At 45.7% G+C, this 11,778-nt stretch overlaps 2 protein-coding genes across 2 annotated transcripts in view; both read left to right on the forward strand.

Moving 5' to 3' along the window:
- Positions 1–525: 525 nt before the first annotated feature.
- LOC102980746 (V-set and immunoglobulin domain-containing protein 10) lies at positions 526–10,468 on the forward strand. The gene is made up of 5 exons (XM_028486841.2): positions 526–1,994; positions 4,625–4,735; positions 5,033–5,048; positions 6,563–6,774; positions 7,703–10,468. Exons 1-5 carry the CDS (start codon positions 1,727–1,729, stop codon positions 7,726–7,728), a joined length of 633 nt encoding a protein of 210 aa, XP_028342642.1. The 5' UTR covers positions 526–1,726; the 3' UTR covers positions 7,729–10,468.
- The window catches only part of LOC114485434 (WD repeat and SOCS box-containing protein 2-like), a 16,376-nt gene continuing 13,006 nt past the window's right edge, over positions 8,409–11,778 (forward strand). Inside the window, exon 1 of the mRNA XM_028486840.2 lies at positions 8,409–8,454. Coding sequence (XP_028342641.1) covers positions 8,409–8,454 — 46 coding nt within the window. The remainder of the gene's footprint in view (positions 8,455–11,778) is intronic.

Raw genomic sequence — 11,778 nt, forward strand, 5'->3', positions numbered from 1 at the left:
AGGTGCACTGGGGGAATTGTTTGTTTTGCTTTTAATAAAGGAGGAGGGGGCCATTTATCAAACTTTGGTTTGGGACCCCCAAATACAGCCATACAGATGAGGCTTGTCACTGCTGCTGGCTTTGTGACCCTAAAGGAAATTCTGGTTAACCATAAAGCGGAGAAGGAGTGATTTAGCAACATGGGGGGAATCTGACAGTTGATCCAAGAAGGCGTGTCCGCAGGTGAGTTTTCTGAGCAAAACCAGGTTTGGGGTATTCTCTTCTGTTAACCTGACCTAGAGAGAGAGGCTTCTGGGTTGTCCCCCCCAAGCCCCTTGCCCCTTCCCCCTTCCCCAGATGCCAGCAGTGAAACCCTAGTTTCTCTCTTGGAACAGCTGCCAAGCGGAAGCGTGTAGTTTCACTCTCCAGGGCAGGAACCCAACATGCTGCTCTGTATCCCTCAGCTGCTGAAAATACGGATTTCATAAATCCTCCCAAGATGAATTTGCTACCCTTCCCAAGAGGGTGTGCATTTTGGGAAAAGGCTTCTCTTGCAAGGCATACAAGTAGATCGCCAAAGTAGACCTCATAGCTCCCTGTGTCCCACTTAAATCAGACCCCAAGGCCACAGGGACGCCACATTCTGAGTTTTCTAGGACAGACCTATGCTAGACAGAAGAATGGCCCCCAGAAGATGTCCACATCCTAATCCCCAGAACCTGTGATAATGTTACCTTCCATGGTAGAGGGACTTTGCATCTGTGATTAAGGATTTTGAGATGGGGAGAGTGTCCTGGGTTATCTGGGTGGGCCCAGTGTGATCCCAAGGGTCCTTATAAGAGGGAGGCAGGAGGGTCACATGCAGTAGTGAGAAGTGATGACAGATGCAAGAGGTAGGAGTAATTCAGGGAAGGGAATACGAGCCAAGGAATGTAGGTGGCTCCTTTCTAGAAGCTGAGAAAACCAGGAAATGGATTCTCACCTAGACCCCCCAGAAGCGACCAGCTCTGCCAACACCTTGATTTTAGTTCTGTAAGATTATTTCGGACTTCTGACCTCCAGAACTATAAAAGGATAAATGTGTGTTGTTTTAACTGCTAAGTTTGTGCAATTTGTTACAGCAGCAACAGGAAACTAATACAGCTGCCTTCTGTCCCCTGGAACACCCTTGTCAGGCTGTGTGCCCATGTCTTATCTGATCAGTATGGTTATTATACATAGAAGCTTACAGCATAAGAAGTAAGGAGATGTGGACCACAAAAGCGTGACTCCTTGGGTTCCATTCTTATATAGAGTGACCAACTCATCTTGGTTTGCCCGGGACTTCACCAGTTTTAGCACTGAAAGCCCCCAGGTCCTGGGAACCCCCTCAGCCTTGTGCAAACCAGGACATTTGTTCCCCCTAAATCCTAGCTGCTCACTTATTTAGTCATGTGACTTTGAGCAAGTTACTTAACTTTCTCTGTGCCACAGTTTCCCCATCTGCAAAATGGGGGTAACAAGATTGTTGTGAGAATTATTAATTGGGTTAATAAGTAGAATGTTGCCTAGCCCATTGAATGTTCAACAAATATTAGCTTTTATTATTATATGAGACCAGGTGCGGTACAGAAGTTCCTGGAGTTGCTTTGTTTGGAAGAAGTAATATTCTTGAAATTCTCAGACCACCGACTGAATCTCCTTCAACGTTTGTCTTTCTTTACCTTCTTCTGATGGTCAGGGAGCCCCTCGCTTCTCTCTGAGCCCATGAAGACTTGTTTCGTGGGAGGCAATGTGACGCTCACCTGCGAAGTGTCTGGAGCCTACCCCCCCGCCAAGATCCTGTGGCTGAACAACCTCACCCAGCCGGAGGTCGTCATCCAGCCCAGCGGCCACCACCTCATCACCCAGAGTGGCCAGAGCTCCACCCTCACCATCCGCAACTGCTCCCAGGACCGGGACGAGGGCTACTATGTCTGCCGGGCTGAGAACCCCGTGGGGGTGAGGGAGGTGGACATCTGGTTGAGCGTGAAAGGTGAGTGAAGTGGCCCCGGAGGAGGAGGCGGAGGGTCGAGAGCTTCAGAGGCCCTGGCATCAGCATGGGGACGGCTTGGTGCCTCCCTACATGTGGGTCACTGCCATCTGGGAGAAGGCCTGTCTGATTCCCTGTGGCTTGACAAGGTGGATGGGAAAATTATTGTCCAGTCCTAAATCTCTAACATTTGCATAGGGATAAAAAAGTTATTTAATATCTGTTACATCCTAAAGGAAAAAATATATATATATTAAAATAAAATACATACATGTATAAAATAGGTATAATTTATATATATACATAAAATGTAAGCTGAGAAACATAATAGCAAAATGAACACCCAGGAAACTAACATCCCACTTAAGATATAGAACAGTGCCAACACTGCCGGAATTACCTGCAGATAGTGTGGCCAGATTTAGAAAACAACAATAGCAAAGCTAAAAAAACAGGATGCTCACTTAAATTTATATTTCAGAAAAACAAATAATTTTTTGTTTAATGTACATCCCCAGTATTGCTTGGGACATACTTATTCTAAAACAATTATTCATTGTTTATCTGAAATCCAAATTTAAGTGGGCACATAGTATTTTATCTGGCAACCCTACCTGTAGGCCCATTTCCAGGCTCATCCTGGGCCTTCTGAAGAAGGTAACCACTATCCTGAGTTTCATGTTTTATTTAAGAAAAAATATGCTGCATACGTACACATTTCTACATAATATATTGTTTGCTTTAGAGTTTTGAAAAATGGTTGTTACCATACAAATGTAGTCTTTTGTAATTTGCCTTTTTTATCCCACATTTTGTTTCCAGAATTTATTCATGCTGATGTGTATAATTATGCTTTGTACCTCTGTACTGCTGTATGATTTTCCATTGTGTCACTACTCCACAACTAAGTTATTGATCTTCCTGCTGATGGATGTTTGTGCTGCTTCTGATTTTTTTGTTGTGATGAACAAACGGTGTTGCTATGGAAACCTGTACCACCCCCTTGTGTACATATAACCAGGTCCCCAGGAAAATATTTCTCTAGAATATTTGTACAAGGAGTAGAAATGAAGGTTAGGTTATGTGCATTTTTATCTATGAGATAACATCAAATTATTTTCCAAAGTGGTTATACCAATTTCCATTTGCAACGGTAGTTGTTCCACATTTTCACCCACAGACCTTGTGATTTTTGCCCATCAAGTAGGTGTAAAATGAAATCTCACTGTGGTTCTAATTTGAATGTCTCTGATTACTAAGAAGGCTGAGCATTATTTCATATGTTTATTTGCTATTTATGTTTCATCTGCGAAATACATAATTGTGGCTTGATGTTTTCCCCTTTCCTATAGATATATAGGAGTTCTTTAGAAATTCCATGTGCTAATTGTTAGTTTTACATGTTACAAATATCTCCTTTCAGTTGTCTTTCTTGTTTTCTTTACGGTATCCTTCGATTTGCAGACATTCTTACTTTAATGTTGTTGGCTTTATGAATCTCTTCTTATATCATTAGCAATTTTTGTGTCTTAAGAAATCCTTATCTATCCTATGATAATGAAAGTATTCTTCCATATTTTCTTAAAGTTTTAACACTTGCCTTTCATAGTTAACTCTGTAGTCCATCTAGAATTGATTTTTGTGAATGATGTGAGGTAGACATCAAGTTTCCTCCACCCCCCAATTTGGATAACTATTTGGTCTAGCACCACATCCTGAAGAGTTTCTCTTCTAGTCACTAGTCCGTCCTATATCAAGTTTCCTTCTGTGTGTGGATCTGTTCTTGGATTCCCTATTCTGTTCTCTTTTTGAAAAAAAATATATATTTTTGGCCGTCCCAAGCAGCATGCGGGTTCTTAGTTTCCCCAACCAGGGATCAAACCCGCACTCCTAGCAGTGGAAGTGCTGAGTCTTTTTTTTTTTTTTTTAATACATCCATTTATTTATTTTTTATTTTTGGCTGCATTGGGTCTTCGTTGCTGCGCACGGGCTTTTTCTCTAGTCATGGCTAGCGGGCTTCTCATTGCGGTGGCTTCTCTTGTTGCAGAGCACGGGCTCTAGGCGCGCGGGCTTCAGTAGTTGTGACTTGCAGGCTCTAGAGCACAGGCTCAGTAGTTGTGGCTCACGGGCTTAGTTGTGGCATATGGGCTCTTCCCCGACCAGGGATCGAACCCACGTCCCCTGCATCGGCAGGCGGACTCTCAACCACTGCGCCACCAGGGAAGCCCCTTCTTTTTTTTTTTTTTTCTGTTTTTACTTTTTATTTATTTTTTTGAATTTTATTTTATATTTTTATATAAAATTATATTTTTATATAAAATTAGTTTTATATAACTAATTCTTATTAGTTATCTATTTTATACATATGAGTGTATATATGTCAATCCCAATCTCCCAGTTCATCCCACCACCACACCCCCCTCCAATGTTCTTTTGCGTCACATGCTTTGTTTGATTCCCACAAACTGAAGTAGAAAAATGAGATCTTTATCTTGCTCTGCAGAGAGGTCATATGCCTTGCCCAAGGTCATGAAGCCGAGATAAGAGTAGGATCCAGGCAGAGGAGGGGAGGTATTGCCCTCCTAGCTGTGCGTATCACGTGGCCGAGTCAAGGGTGTGATTTGTCTTTGCAGAGCCTGTAAACATCGGGGCAGTTGTGGGCACCATCGTGAGCCTCCTTCTGCTGGGACTGGCCGTTATCTCCGGGCTTCTGTTGTACTACAGCCCTGTGTTCTGCTGGAAAGGTAAGGGCTCCCCGGGTCCCTTTGCTTCTCTCTCAGGCTTCTTGAGAGGGTGTGGGTGGGGGGAAAGGTGGCCCCTGTTATGCTCCCACCTGAAGCTCCATTCGAGAGGTTTCCAAATTGGGCGCAGATGTGCAATAATGAAGCACCTAAGAACCACGCCTGAACACCCTGTCATCTCTCGTATTGGGTCAGTTTTCTCATTGTCCATTCTTTTGTAAATGTTAGATTGATTAGAAAATTCTGTGAGGCCGAAGTGGATATTATTGGATATTAATGTTTTTTCTTTTCTCCTTTCAGTAGGAAGCACTTTCAGGTGAGTGTTCCCTAGACTCAAATCAAAAATCCATTTCCATGATGTCTTCACTGACGTTTTGTTTATAATGTTTCATAAGAACAATAATAACCACCGCCACTGGGGACCTACCACGGGCCAGACACGGGGCTGGTGCTTCCTCAGGCATTATTACAACCCAGTCATAAACTCTTCAGGGTGCTGCTCTTGGCTCCGTGTTCCAGACAAGTCGAGGGAGGCTCAGCGAAGCAAAAAGCAGCTTCTGCAAGCTCATCCAGGGAGTGAGCGGCCGTGCCTGCAGTCAGACCTGGGCCTGACCCGATTCCAAAGTCTGTGCTCTTTTTACAACGCCAGACCTCAGGGCCAGGCACATTGCTGGACTGTCACTGAGGCATAAAGACAGCATGTACATGTTGAGCCCAGTCATTCATGCATTTATTTTATCTAGTTTTCCTTTTCTAAAAGGAAGAATAAGTCATAGTCTTACAGCATGTTTTGGAAGACTAGTCTGAGCATGCCCAGAAGCCCCTCCCAGAAGGAAACCTCAGTAGGGGCAAAGCAACTAAATGGAACTTATGTATTTAGCCTCCTAAGGAGATTCTGGGTGGGAGCAAAGAACTCTTCTCTTTGCTCCTCTTATCCATTTATAACTATGGGGTATTATTGTCCTGGGACCATCGTTCATAATGAGGGGATTTTATGGTTCTGGGACCATCTTTCAACGGAAAGTGTTACCTTTACAGTGCTGTTTTTGAGGGTCATTCTGGAATGAGTCTGTCATTCCCCAGGCTTATTTTTCACAGGAGGGAGTAGCTTGGCACAATGGGAAAACGCTTTGGAATGAATGGACCTGGGTTCACATGGCAGCTCTGCCCTTCAAGCCCGTGGCTCCTGGAAAATCCCTGACCCTCTCTGAGCCTTTGTCTCCTTATCTGTTTCTCAGAGGCGGGCCGTAAGGATTAAAAGAGAAGGTGATGCTCCTAGGACTGTGACTGGCCCGTGAAATGTACAGTCTGGCTGGGCAGGCAGAATTAGCAACAAACTAGAGAACAATTCAGTGCCCAACCGCTGGCCGTGGACGCCAGATTCAGTCATAGTTCAAGGCTTCAGGGGGAGGCGGAGGACTTTACTTGGGCCTTGAATAATGAAAAGGTGGAGAAATTTCAGTAAGTGCAGGAGAAATAAGGGCATTTCAGGAAAGGAACAGAGCGTCTGTGTACGTGCTGTGAGGGGAACTGAAATGGTGGGTGCTTGGGACAATGAGGTCATCTGCCTGAGAAGCAGCGGGGTGGGGAGAGGTGGAGTGATAAAACTCACCCAGCACAAGATACAATTATCTAGACAATCTTCGGCAGCATCTCTCTGCAAGGTTACAATCGCACTGTCATCTCACGACTCAACCAGGTTGAATACATGAAGAATTTTCCATGTTACCAAAGGGGCTGCAAAGAACCAAGTGTTTCCTATTCAGTGAGGGCTGAAGTTGGAGAAAACAGGGTCTCTTTCTTGATTATTTCTCCCCTTCTGGAAATTAGGAGGCAAGACATGGGTGATGTCATGGTTTTGGTGGATTCAGAAGAGGAAGAGGTGGAGGAGGAGGAAGATGCTGCAGAAGAGGAAGAGGAGGAAGCAAGTGAGACGTACGAGTCTCCAAAAGAAGTAACCAAGTACGGCCACATCCACAGAGTGACCGCACTGGTGAATGGGAATGTGGACCGGATGGCCAATGGACTCCAGGCTCTGCAGGGTAAGCTCTTTGTCCTTAGAAGCTCTCTGCGAGGTTGTGGTGGGCTTTCCCGGAAGAAATCTCCAAGGGTCTGTCTTTTAAAGGTTGGGAAAGACAGTTAAAGTTTAATCTAGAATCTGAGAATCTCCTATCAACTACCAACACGCTAATTAAATGGACAAATATTTATCAAGGGCCTGCTCTGGGAAAGGCACAGATTGGTACTGTCAGGCACTAGAAAAGAAAGACCAATGGTGAAGGGCTTTACGAGACCAGTTAGGGCGAACAGACTAAAACACGAGGGGGAAATGAAAACAGAAGGAAGATTTAACCAACCCTTTGCGAGGGCAGTAGAGGAGCTTTGGCAAGAAGGAATCTGATTCCTTGCCTGATGAATGATACGTTTACAAATCGCAGAACCTCAGGAGAAAGATGAGAGCCCTGAGGGGTGCATTGGTTGGGAGACGTTTTATGGAAGACATGGGCTATGAGGCACGTCTTTCAGGACAGCTAAGTTTGAATAAGCAGAAAGGAGGGGTGATCCAGGCGAGGGGAATGGTAGAAGCCAAGAGTGTGGAGGGTGGGCAGTGTCAAGCATGTCAGAGGATTTTGAGTGGAAAGAACAGGTAAAAGCGGGGATACACACCCTGCCCCACCTGCTCCTCCACAAAGTCATCAGTAAAGGTCTAGAAATAGAGGTGATTGAAAACTGATTGGTGGGGGGGAGGAATTCCCTGGCGGTCCAGTGGTTAGGGCTCTGTGCTACCACTGCAGGGGGGCATGGGTTCAATCCCTGGTCAGGGAACTAAGATCCCACATGCCACATGGAGTGGCCAAAACAAAACAAAACAAAAAAAACAAAGAAAAAAAGAAAAGAAAACTGATACGGAAACAGAGTCGCCCCTGTTGAGATTGCTCAGAGTTGGGTCTATTTTTCCCTCCTGTATAGATGACAGCATTGGGCAGCAGAGGTGACATTATTCACGAAGAAGACAGGCCAGTTTGAAGAAGACAACTGTCCTTTGTTATCCTGTCTCAAAAGCTTGGAAAGCTACGTCGAAGATGAGTTTTATATTCTGCTTCACTTGACTGGCATCCCTGCCTGAGGGCTGAAAACGGTTTGTGGCTCTCAGCAAAAAAAGGAAAACACACACACACATCTTTCCTTCCCTTTTTTTTCTTTTGTCTAAATTGGTTTGATTTACTGTAAGTTTTCTCAACAATGTTGAAAAGCTTTGGAACGGGCAGTGTGTGGGGGGGAAAGCTGCATTTGGTATCTGAGGTGCCCCTGTCGCTGTGCCCCTGGCCTTCTCCAGGTTGACTGGTGCTGAGATGGGGGAGGCACTTGGCCTCGGCGCCCTTTGTCACTGTTAAAGGTCTGTAACCAGCTCGCCCCGGCACACAAGGGAATAGTGTGGGGTGATAAGGACACTTCCTTTTTCACTGCTCAGGTGAGCTGAGGAACCAGGCACATCAGCTCTCTGGAAAAGGTGAGGGGGGGTCAGCTACTGATGCTAATCAGAGGGCGGCACTTTGCTTCGGGTTGTGAGTCGGAAACACCTGGTCTCGCATCTGGACTCTGCTCCTTACCTGCTTCATGGGCTTGGGCAGGTAGCTTTACCTCTTCCCTGAGCCTCAGTTTCTTCATCTGTGAAATGGGTGAAATCACACCTATCTTACAGGGTTATGGTGGGGACCGAGGTACTTCAGGATGTGAGAGTGCCTAGGAGGTGCTCCGTAGATGATCGTTATCTTCTCCTTTGCCTTCCTTAGCGGAAGAAGAAAAATGTCAACTGTTCAGTTACAAACTGCTGCCTGGGCCTTCCATTCTCTGTAGAATATTCCAGACCAGGGCATCATCAGAGCTCTCCTGGGGATTTTTGCCTCCCTGGAGATAGAATTCTTTTCAAAAGAGGTAGGGACTGATAAGAGGAAGTGCCTTTCATTAGAATCTCGCATTTTCCAGAGCTTCGTGTTTATAGAAAAGCCTCTTAGGTGATGCACTGTTAGCTTTCAGACTTTCCCATCCTTCCTTTCTCCTGTGGCTTTGAAAAAGGCAAGGAGAAATGTTTTGTAACGGAGTAGATCAGTTCGTCTGGCCTCGGTTTCTTGATCTTGGAAATGAGAATGGGAAAGCTTGTTTCCTTCCTACTTCTTAAGGATGTTATGAAGATACGCTGCTCAATAATGCTAAGTTTTGAATGAAAATAACATATGATGAGTTTAAGCTGCTGCTGTTCCCTGTACAGTTTAGAGATTTTTTTTTTCCTTTCTAATTTCATCCTAATCTCTTAAATGTCAGGGACCTTCTAAGGGTGTAAAATATGTGTGCTAAACTTGAAAATCTGACTTGAATTTGCACTCTTCCATGTTGCATATCCTGCTCTGATGGGCACAACTTAAAGGGGAACTTCCCTCTCCAATAACAGGACCTGGGACTCCCAAGATGAGAAGTGTGTTACCTGCAGGGTTACCTTGCAGGTGTGGTTAGAGAAGGTCCACTTTCTTGGATGAAGGAACTAAACTGAGGGAGTCACTAGAAGTGAGCCCTGTCCCCAGCTCAGAACACTGGGGAGGTCAGAGGCTGGCTGCAATGTCTACCCGTCAGGGATAGCTGTGACCTTCAGTTCTCTTGTTGGGCTGGGTCTTTCGCTGCGTGGAACCTCACATTCTTAACCACTCTAACCAGTCTAAGTTAGTGTCATTTCAGAACGGATACTTGACAGGTTGTGTTTAAACTCACTGAACACTGAGCTAGTCTCTGGATCCGACAGTCCACCCTGCAGAGGCGACCATATTTAAAAAGGGAAAAAGCAAAGAAACTATTAGGAAAAAAAAAAAAAATCCCTAGCTGGGAATGCAGAGAATGATTTGCAAGATCACTGAGATGCTTCCTGTGACTTCCTCTTCTGCATGCACACCTGATGATAGGGAAATCTTCGAGGCAGGATTTTTCCACTAGTAAATGAGAGCTTCAGGGTTTTGGTGCCAAACATTATTAACCCTTGTCCAGCTGAGCTGTGATTGTTGTCACTTATATCTGAGCCCTGTGTGCACAGATAATATTGCTGGGTCAGTTAAGAGCTGAGGTACTGGGGGGTCTTCAAGCTTTAAGGATTTTTAAAGAATTAGGGCTTTTTTGCTTTTGTTTAAGATGACCCATCCCCAACTCCACCAGTACGTTGACAGCGGGTTACAGACTTTCTGTGGCAAAGTCCAACTTGTTACATTGTGCTTTAAAATAAAATCTTATCTGAATGTATTGTGAACTGGAGAGGAGAAGGTATACTTACCAGAACCAGGAAGATAAATACTTCCAGGCCATCGCAACTGACATTCCTTTTCCTCAAAACCTGGTGGACATTGGGAAAAGGGCTGTCATAATCCTGTGGCTTTGATATCAGCTCCCATCCTCACAAGCACACACCAACCCTGTTACTGCAGCAGGAAAGCCCATGATGGAAAATTTCCCTAACCCAGGCACTGAAACCTGGAAAATCATCCTTGCTGGGTAAAGTTTATTATGATGCAACATGTGCCAACTGGTATTTCTCACCATGGTCCTGGCCAGGAACTGCTGCAAAAAGAACGAAACAGATCCCTCTGCATTATTTACATTTTAATAATTGGTGTGGAGGCAAGGTTGGGAGAAATTCATTCTGAGGTTATAATATGGATTTTATTAAGATAATGGAATAAAGTTATTTTTAAATAAATGCTTTAGTCATCTTCATTTAGACCTGATTAATAAACTGAAAGATTTGGGGAAGTGGATTTGCTGCCCACAATTTTTGTTTTTTTAATTAGCTTTCCCAATATTGGTAACAATATTGTCTTCGTTGCCGTGTTATTCTTTTCCACGACTTGTAGATCCTACCCACCCTCTCATCTCACCTAAACTCCTCGAGAAATTTGTTCTCCATTGTTTTCTTGCTACATACCCTCAAACACGCCTCTTTTTGGTCAGATTGTTTTATTTATTTATTTTTGTAGGTGTTGGGTCTTCGTTGCTGTGCGTGGGCTTCCTCTAGTTGTGGTGAGCAGGGGCTACTCTTCGTTGCAGTGCGCGGGCTTCTCACTGCCGTGGCTTCTTTTTGTTGCAGAGCACGGGCTCTAGGTGCGCGGGCTTCAGTAGTTGTAGCACGCGGGCTCAGTAGTTGTGGCGCACGGGCTTAGCTGCTCCGCGGCATGTGGGATCTTCCCGGACCAGGGCTCGAACCCGTGTCCCCTGCACTGGCAGGCAGATTCTTAACCACTGAGCCACCAGGGAAATCCCCCCATGTTCTTTTTAACCCAGTCCCTCCATTTTCATGTCCCGTGTGTTTAATCCAAGCCTCTGTTTTCCCAGCCCCTCATTTTACCTCCGCCTGTTTTCACTTCTGTTCCGTGCTGTCCCTCAGGCTTCCTGGGTCACACCCACGTTCACCCAGCTTGTCCATTTCTGGACCCTCCCACCACTTTTGACCCCTCTTTTTCTCTGGCTGGCTGCCCCTTGCTCTCCGCCCCTTTGAATCGCGGCACGTTCATGTTTTCACCCTCCATTTTCCGGTGGGCTTTTTTTTTCTGGTTCCCATTTTTTAAGCAACGGCGGCTGACGCCTTTCTCTCATCCTACACTTTATTTTACTCCTACTCAGCCCCTTCATTCCTCTACCGCGGCTCCCATATAACCTCTGAGCTCCCCGCCGCCACAGGTTGCCAATCTTACTCCTCTGCCTCATTTCTTCTCTCCCGCCGGGGTTCCGGGACCCCATCCCCCCAGTTCTCTCCTCAGTCTTTGCTTTTCGTCTCCCCCATTCTCCTGACCGCCGGCGTTTTCAGGTCCCCCTTCCGCCCTGGTCCGCCCCCACCCCCGATTTTCCCCCTGCCCCATCTCCCACCGTTTTCTCCTCAGCTCCCCGGTGCCTTTCCGTACCCCCTTCCTCGTTTTCCCCTCAGCTTCACCGCACGCCGTTTTAAACCCACACCTCCTCCCTCCGTCCCCGATCACCTGGCCCCCCACTCCGTTCCTCCCATCCCCCCCATT

Source organism: Physeter macrocephalus, unplaced genomic scaffold (genome assembly GCF_002837175.3).
Source record: "Physeter macrocephalus isolate SW-GA unplaced genomic scaffold, ASM283717v5 random_1117, whole genome shotgun sequence".
Lineage (NCBI taxonomy): Eukaryota > Metazoa > Chordata > Mammalia > Artiodactyla > Physeteridae > Physeter > Physeter macrocephalus.

Coding starts and splice junctions, on each gene's coding strand:
- LOC102980746 (XM_028486841.2), top strand. CDS start 1,727: ATGAAGACTTGTTTCGTGGGAGGCAATGTGACGCTCACCTGCGAAGTG. Junction 1,995..4,624: donor CATCTGGTTGAGCGTGAAAG/GTGAGTGAAGTG, acceptor TTGTCTTTGCAG/AGCCTGTAAACATCGGGGCA. Junction 6,775..7,702: donor TGGACTCCAGGCTCTGCAGG/GTAAGCTCTTTG, acceptor CCTCCTGTATAG/ATGACAGCATTGGGCAGCAG.